At 35.4% G+C, this 8581-nt stretch overlaps 2 protein-coding genes across 4 annotated transcripts in view; one reads left to right on the top strand and one right to left on the bottom strand.

Annotated features, from left to right (window-relative positions):
* LOC106879190 (E3 ubiquitin-protein ligase TRIM23) overlaps positions 1-902 on the bottom strand; it is a 27058-nt gene extending 26156 nt beyond the window's left edge. The window contains exon 1 of the mRNA XM_014928644.3: positions 799-902. Coding sequence (XP_014784130.1) covers positions 799-897 — 99 coding nt within the window. The 5' untranslated portion in view covers positions 898-902. The remainder of the gene's footprint in view (positions 1-798) is intronic.
* A 3755-nt stretch (positions 903-4657) lies between these two features.
* Positions 4658-8581, top strand: part of LOC106879192 (trafficking protein particle complex subunit 13) — a 274417-nt gene continuing 270493 nt past the window's right edge. For all 3 annotated transcript variants that reach the window (XM_014928647.3, XM_089356112.1, XM_089356113.1), the window contains exon 1: positions 4658-4707. In XM_014928647.3, coding sequence (XP_014784133.1) covers positions 4665-4707 — 43 coding nt within the window. In that variant the 5' untranslated portion in view covers positions 4658-4664. The remainder of the gene's footprint in view (positions 4708-8581) is intronic.

The raw sequence follows: 8581 nt of genomic DNA, 5'->3' as shown, positions 1-8581 counted from the left end.
ATGGACACCATGTATGCATGTATGTATGTATGTACGGGTGATGGGGGAGATGGATGCATGCATGTAGGAAGATTCAGTAAAAACAACATTTATGAAATATTAAAACGGATAATGAATGAGAGCGGTAGATTAGCCAAACCGTTAGAGCATAGGATAAACTGCTTTGCAGTATTTAATCACAGCCCTTTTACGTTCTGAGTTCAAATCCCGAACGGAGTCGACTTTGCATTTTACCCTTTTGATATCGATAAACAAGTATCAGAGAAGTACTTAGTGATCGATACAACTATTTCCTTCTAAATTTCTGATCCTGTGTCTATATAAGACACCCCCATGTATTAAAATTGGATAGTAGTCTTGTAGTAACAACGACATTTATTTGATTCCCGACGATTATCATCTTTATTAGATGAAATTATCGTAGAGGAAGGGAATCTGTTTCATTTCTTCTTCATCAAATTTACAGGGCTTAAGTTGTTTCGTAAATATAATCCAAGTGAAGCTAGAAATATTTTGTTAAAACATGTCAAATTTAATGAACAAATCTATCAAAATGATAATTTATGCAGGATTTCAAAAAATAATAATAATAAAAACTGCAAAGCTTATTACCAAGCAAATACACACATCAGGGATATACAATGAAATTAAGAAATGCTGTTTTCGAGACATAATAACGATAAAAGCCGATGGAGAAAACGCCATTTAAGATAAATTACTTGGAGGTTATAACGAATCGGAAATATTTGTGCAAGGTTTTGCAAGCATATTTCCTAATGAAATAAGATGTTAACTTACATTTTCAGGTGACTGTTGCACATTATCCTGCGATCCTAGCAAAGAAGCACTGCAGGACGAATAGCTTGACGCTCCGCCTGTGGCCATGTTTACAAACATTATGCAAGTTGAAGAACAGTACAAAAGCAAAATTTTCGATTTCTACGGATGTAAAAAAGTGCCATAATTTGAAAATAATCGAGTTTCTTCATACATAGTATACATAGATATATTTTATTAAAATCTCTCTCTCTCTCTCTCTCTCTTTTATTCACACGTGAAACCGATGTATTTTATCTGCTGTGTGTTTGTTGAAGATAGGTTTTGTCATTTAAATCAAGATGGCTCCTATTTTTCTTTATGACTACCTTGAATTTTTTGAGGGATTTTGTAGTGTTTACCTTTGCATATCAAGGGGGGAAACGTGTGTATTTAGAAAACCATTTTGGAGATGTTTTGTTAACTGATAGTTAAAACTCAAAGAAATTTCTTTAATGTATGTTATGACGTTCGCAACTATCATGTAGGCAAATAAGTTCAAATTTGTTTACCATTAATTACTTTTCTCTGAGACGTCTTGTTACCAGTACTAATACTGAGCCTAGTTCAAATGTATATTTGATTCCTATTTACCTAAAGTCGGCTCTGAACGAGCAGGCTTTATGATCGAAAGCATTCCAGTTGTGACAACCCTGTCTTATTGTTCTAAGACATAGTCTGTCTGGGACTACATTATCAACTGCGTCTTTTATTTATTTATTTACTTATTTTAAGATGGAAGGGTATGCTTCGAAAAATGTTCGATTGCTAATTCCTATTGGTCAAGGAACCATGTTGAGGTTCCCTTATTAGCTTGGCTGTGGAGATGCAGGAACCAAGATAGAAGAGCAACGAAGGTGCACACACACACACATATGTATATAGTGTTAAGTAGCGCAGTGAACTTTTTCTCCACTATATATATACATATGCGAAGACGCATGACCAGTTGCTTGAGAAGGTGGGGGTCTATGGTGCCTACAAGCTATCTTATGTATATGCTGTGGTTGTGTTTGTAAGGGTCTCGGTGCAGCATTTTGCTTCAGTGCCTATAATGCTGTAAAAACAGCCCTCTTGATATATGACATATAGGATGTTACTGTTGCTTTATCTGTATACACCTTATCCAGCTCCTATTAATACTGTAGCAGGAATATCTGGCAGTTCCAAACACCAATTCACTACATAGGAAACGAACCTGAATCACAGTATTCACATGTAAAGATAATTATCAATAAACAGGTTGCTTTCAGATTGATGACGCCAACAAGTGACTAACCCATTCAGTCTGATTGAGAATTATTTTTATTATCGGTAACCAGTTTGATAGTAAAATAAAGGATCCGGCAAATGTTTAACTCATTAGAATTCCTGTATTGTAAATAACACGGGATTATCATTAACAATTTCGTCTTTGGCGCTTTTTCTCTGCCAGACATTAGCTATATATAATGCGTTTATCTACTAGCTAACCAGTGGCTGTAAGACGGCCAAGATAACGTGCAGAAAATACCACACAAACGGTTTTATTGTCAACACATTGAATATGTAAAATGCTGCAATCAAATAGACTCTAATCACAAAGAAAAACACGCTAGGACTGTTTGAGTTGATAGGGACTTTTACATGAAAAATTATGGACACTAAATGGTTAGGAAAAAAAGATTCAGTGCCAAATCTTTCTGATAAAGAAAGGAGAATTGATGATAAAAGTAGTATATTTATGAACTTCACTACTTCTCAAACTGTCGCCAAGATTACTTACTTGACATTGATGATCAGGATATCGAGCGGGGTGAGAATCTCTCTAGTCTCTATATAGCCATGCTCCACCAAATTTCAAATAGCGAAAAAGGCTATGAAGTGAATATGATCAATGTATCATTACTGGTTCCACTATTTCCGTAATTCAGTCTCAGTGAAATTGAACCAAAGCAATGAATTTAGACACCTAGAATTTATTCTAGTTTTGAGATACTTTAGGAACGATTGATTCGTAAAGACCATGTGATGTGAGGTGACGAGAATGGCTCTTCTGTATCATATCACACGGCCGTCACAATAAAGAGACATTGAAAGGTATTTAAGACTATAAGTATTGAAATACTTGCAGTTAAACTTTTACTGACATAGATAAAAATATATAAAGCGGATATATTCCAAATAATACCAAAATATATCATTTAGGTCAGCCAAGGTACTGATATAGATGGGTAGGTTGTTGCTGAGTCACCTAATGTGACTCACTCAGAAGGCTATAATCTCATTTGGTAGTAAACCAAGATGAAGAATATATAAACACGGTTGTAACTTTAAATATGTTTATTGTGGCCACACGTATATACACAACTGAATGATAAATGGAATGGTTGGTGCGTAGAGGCCATGGTCTTCTGTGCTTTTGCTCCTATTTGTTAGCTGGCGTGCGGTATGAGAGAGAGCCAGTCAGGTTATGTCTTCGCAGTTCGCACCCCAGTGTAGAAAGAGGACGAGATGACTGTCTGAACCTTAATGTTGCGTAACGCCCCCTATATATGGCCAGCTTGTTTGAACCCGCTGTCAAGGGGGGTAACTGTGCCTACACTGACCACTGATGGCTAATTTCATTGTTATAAGTTCCAAGGTTTTCACCTACCTGGAAATTTTCTCTCTGGCCATCACAGTTAGTTTAAATAAAATGAAACATGTTGATTTTTTAAATATTTTTTCGCTTTGCAATCACATGGTTTCAAGTTCAGTCCCACAGTGCGACGCATTAGGCAAGTGTCTTGGACTAATGCTTCGCGAGCGAATTTAGCGGAGAAACTATATGGAAGCTTGTCGTATATATATATATGTGTGTGTGTGAGTGTATGTGTTTGTTTTTGTTCCCCATCCCACCGCTGTTAGTTTGTTTATCTCCCCCGTAATTTAGTGGTTTGGCAAACTAGAATGATAGAATGAGTACTAGACTTTAAAAAGAAAAAAAAATAATGGGGTCAATTTGTTCCACTAAAACCTTTCAAAAGCGATACCCTAGCATGGCTGCAATCCAATGACTGAAACAAGTAAGATGTAAAATTTTTTGATGTCCAGAGTATCTTCCATTCTTGCAGCAGTAGCCAAACCTCAGTCATATCTGGATCATAGAATGGAAATTTACTATAATTACACTGTGGAAGTTTGTCATGGACATGTTTACAGAAATAGTTATAGTTCACAATGTAATAATACTTGCCGTTCAGATGTTTTATTCAACCGAAAGCAAAGCTGTTACACCGAACTGGAATAGATCTAATCGCATGCAAATTGCGTACAATATTAGCATAATATTATCACAGCCTATAGTCTTAAAAGAAAAAAAAAGGGCACATTGGATAATATCGTCCTGAATATACAAAAATTTGGATGGTCATGGTTGGAACGCCTTTGATCATAGTTTCATATGTCAGCACTGATCTTAGCTAAACAAGCCTTTTAAAGGTTGAAAGCTAAGTTCGACAGAGCACGATTTCATTTTGAAATCCAAAAGTACCTACTGCTCTCTAGCGTTTGCATAAATTCTACCGCCCACAAAATCACATCATTAATAAATTACTATTTAACAGCGGTGAAACGCAATTCATCTGTATTGGGAAGAATCTGTATATATTATATCGCTTATAGTTTTCCATACTTCTCAATTACATTTATTTATTTGTTTTTTGAAATATTCTGCTATATAAAAAAGACTAAACAAATTGAAATACTGAAGTGTAATAACCTATGAAAATATTATTAAATTTTTTTTTTTACTTTATTGCCGTACAATACTTCTTTCAAATAATTTATCCTCCTTCGTCGTTTCTGCGAGTCTTATATTAAACAACATGGAGGGTTCCCGTGAAAAAGAACATCTTTTAGCACTTAAAGGTAAGTCAGCATTTTTAATGAACTACACCTGTATAGAAGCATTCATTTTTGAATTCTTTGTCGAATTTTTTACTACATCTGATTCTAAGAATACGATTAATCACTTGTGTGTTGTTGCAATAATCTCTTTTTAAGAATAGGGGTGTGTGTTTTGAAATAGTTATCTGTCGTCTGCAGCATTCATTTTTGGTAAATACGAGTGAAATGCTCTCCAGTCTCTGTTAATCAATGAATTTGTCACCATGATGCGATATTCTATTCCGATTAAACTCCTCCACATACGTGCACCTACATTGTCTTGTATTATTACATCTGTATTCCATATCTTTTAAACTAGACATATTTCCTTTATTGTGTCTTTCTTTTTATTATTATTATTATTAACATGTTATGACGGGTATTGTTTATTGTTCACATTATGTTGTATCATCTTATTCTTCTGTGAAACATTTTGGTACTTTCAAACATTTGTTTTAGCCACATGTATGTTTTCTTCTTCGTTAATAGCGGCTGATACATTAAATTCTCTCAATGAATATTATTGATCTGTGTGTGTGTGTGTGTGTGTGCGTGTATATATATATATATATATATATATATATATATATATATATTGTAGGGACGGAAAAAAAAGTAGTCTATATTTGTTACAATGCAAATATATTTTAGGTTCTTTTTAACGAGGTTGTTTCTTATAGAAGCATTAGATCAATTCAAAATGTTTTGGTTCAAAAGCCGGAATAAAAGGGAAGATGTATGTACATAATGTATTTACGATTTCAAAAATATGTCCTATGTTAAAGAAATTTAGCTCTTGTTTTACTTTTTAATTTTTAAAAATTCACTGTAAATAATATCCACTCACTTTTGGTAATTTTTGAATTAGAAATATTTCTCAGTATTAAGAAAACATTCTCTACAGTTGTCATTTGACAGGGAACCATGTCTATTATATATGTCGTACTCTAATTTTTGGGGAAAAGTTCTCAGATTTCTATCTGTACATAGAATAATGAACACGTACAGGCGAGTTGTGCAAATCTTTTCCATCTTTATTCCATTTAAAAAATTATTATTATTAACACGAGAGTAGGTTGACTGTATCTGCAAATTTAGATTTTTGCATAAATCGCGACAGCAATCACTTTACAGATAGTTGTCCTATTCTCGTCTGAAGTAACTTAAGTTTGTAAAGATATTGATTTGTGGTATGTAAATGTGAGAAATAAAGTTTAATAATTAAGAAAGAACAATGTATCTTAAAGTTAAAAGGAAGGAGTGGTGTGAAACTTGCTTTTTCTTAGAATGGCAATAATCTTTTTTATCTATTTCATTGACACACTGCTTCAGATTCCTAACAAGCTTTTTAATGACTATATTTGTTTTTTCCATGAGCATTAGCAATTTTTCGGACACTCTAGATCCATTGTAATGAACTAATGCACTGATTACAATAAGCTCATTTTTAGATCTGGTAGAATTCTTAGCATGTTGGACAAAATGCCTCGCAGCATTTTATTTGGTTCTTCACATTCTTAGTTCAAATTTTGCCAAGATCAACTCTGCTTTTCTTATTTTCAGGGCTAATAAAATAAGTACCAGTTGAGCATTGGGAACAATGTAAATTAATTTCCCTTTCCACTCAAAATGGCTAGCCCTGTGCCAAACATTAGAATTATTATTTTAGTGTTAAGTTGGCAGAATCTTTAGTACATCAGAAATTGCTTAGCAGCATTTCTTCTGGCTCTTCATGTTCTGAGTTCAAATCCTGCTGGGCTCAACTTTGCCTTTTATCCTTTCAGGATTGATAAAATGTAGCACCAGTCATGTACCACATCATCATCATCATCGTTTAACGTCCGCTTTCCATGCTAGCATGGGTTGGACGATTTGACTGAAGACTGGTGAACCAGATGGCTGCACCAGGCCCCAATCTGATCTGGCAGAGTTTCTACAGCTGGATGCCCTTCCTAACGCCAAACTAGACCCTACCTACTAAATTTCAGGCCTTGTGCCTACAGTAGAAATATTATTATTATTATTATTATTATTATTGTAGGAACATCACTTGTAGGTCTTCATTTAAATATCACCATCTTCAACTGTTTTGTCTCTTATTATGAATTTCATGAACTTCATTTCCTGGGGTAACCTAAGGACTTTAGCTTGTATTCATAACATAGTTTAAACTATATCTCCAAAGCTACAGAAAATACCGACTCTCTACAATGTTCAAGTGAGGCCTACTGTAGATTACTAGTTCCACATTCGAACATCTTGGATAGCACTGAAAAAAGTTGTTGGATTTAATGGCAAAAACTCACCAACACTTCAATGACTATCCCACAGATGTGCCATGTCTCGTCACTTTGCTGATTCCATTGTTGTGAAGGCACATGGTTTAGCAGTTAGGGTATTTGGTTCATAATTGTAAGTTCAATTTCCAGTAGTGCATTGTGTCCTTGAGTGAGACACTTTATCTCACATTGCTCCACTCCACTCAGCTGGCCAAAGTGAGTTGTATCTGTAATTCAAAGAGTCAGCCTTGTCATATTTTGTGTTACTTGGAATCTCCCTGAGAACTACATTAAGTGTACATGTGTCTGTGGAGTGCTCAACCACTTGCATGTTAATTTCACAAGCAGGCTGTTCAATTAATTGGATCAACTGGAACACTCATAGTCATAACCGATGGAGTTTTATTGTTGCTACTACAATTGCCTCTGTTTCTCAGAACCAGCTGTCTGCATACCACCAACATTCATCTACCCAACACCTTCATTTCACCCCTATACCAGCCATCTAAGATACCATATAAGCATTATGTCATTCCTTTCTCCCTGGAATATCATCCCTCTAGAATTCCATTCCTACCCACGTTTGTTTTTTCCTGCAAATATTGACTTGGAGATGTTCAAACTGAACATCAACCATATGAATCTCACCAGTCTTGGAGGCCCTGTGCATAGCCCATTCCTACCAAGTTATATCCTCATCATTTTAATGACTACTTTTCCATGCTTGTATGGGTCAGACAGTTTGTTGAGGTAAATTTTCTATAGCCAGATGCCCTTGCTGATGCCAACCTTCACCTGTTTCCATGCAGAATATTGGAAATGAATGGCATTATTTTTACAACAGTGAAAATCATTTACAACTATCATGTGATGTCAAGGCAAGGAGACACAAACTCACAGACATACCTCCACTCCTATATACATACGTATGGGTTTCTTTCTGTTTCCGTCTGCCAAATCTACTCATAAGGCTTTGGTTGGTCTGGGAATATAGTAGAAGACACTTGCTGAAGGTGCCATGCTGTGGAGCTAAACCTGGAATCATGTGGTTGGCAGGCAACCAAACAACTACATGCGTGTTTGTCTGTGCACACAAATGAAAAGAATAGAGTTCTCAACACCTGTGGAGGTAAATACAATAGAAACCTAAGCACACTTGGTCTCAAGTGCTCACTTGCAACTACCGAAATCAATTCACTGCCCATTGAAAGAATGCTGTCTTTCCAAAACTGTAGCTTTTAGAAAAAATCCTCGATTCATCTGATGCAAGTCCAGGATTGACAGTATCTCTAGGATCGGGCATAGTTTTGGGTTCGGTCATGCTGCATAGCACCTTGGGTAAGTGTCTACTATAATGTTGGGATGACCAAAGACCATTGCAAGCAGGTTTGGTGCATATATGGAAGCTGTAAGATATCTGTGACACATCCACTTTTAGCGGGAGATTATCTTTTGGTATTGAATCTGCTTCTGTCGCAATTATTTATACATATATTTCTAGAAGCAAGATAACAGATTGGTTAAGATATTGGAATACCTACTCTTGTTTTAAGTTCAAATCTGCTGCTGGCATTTTA

This window comes from Octopus bimaculoides, chromosome 8, assembly GCF_046866305.1.
Source record: "Octopus bimaculoides isolate indiv1 chromosome 8, ASM4686630v1, whole genome shotgun sequence".
Taxonomy (NCBI): domain Eukaryota; kingdom Metazoa; phylum Mollusca; class Cephalopoda; order Octopoda; family Octopodidae; genus Octopus; species Octopus bimaculoides.
This window is presented reverse-complemented; position numbering and strand designations above follow the sequence as displayed.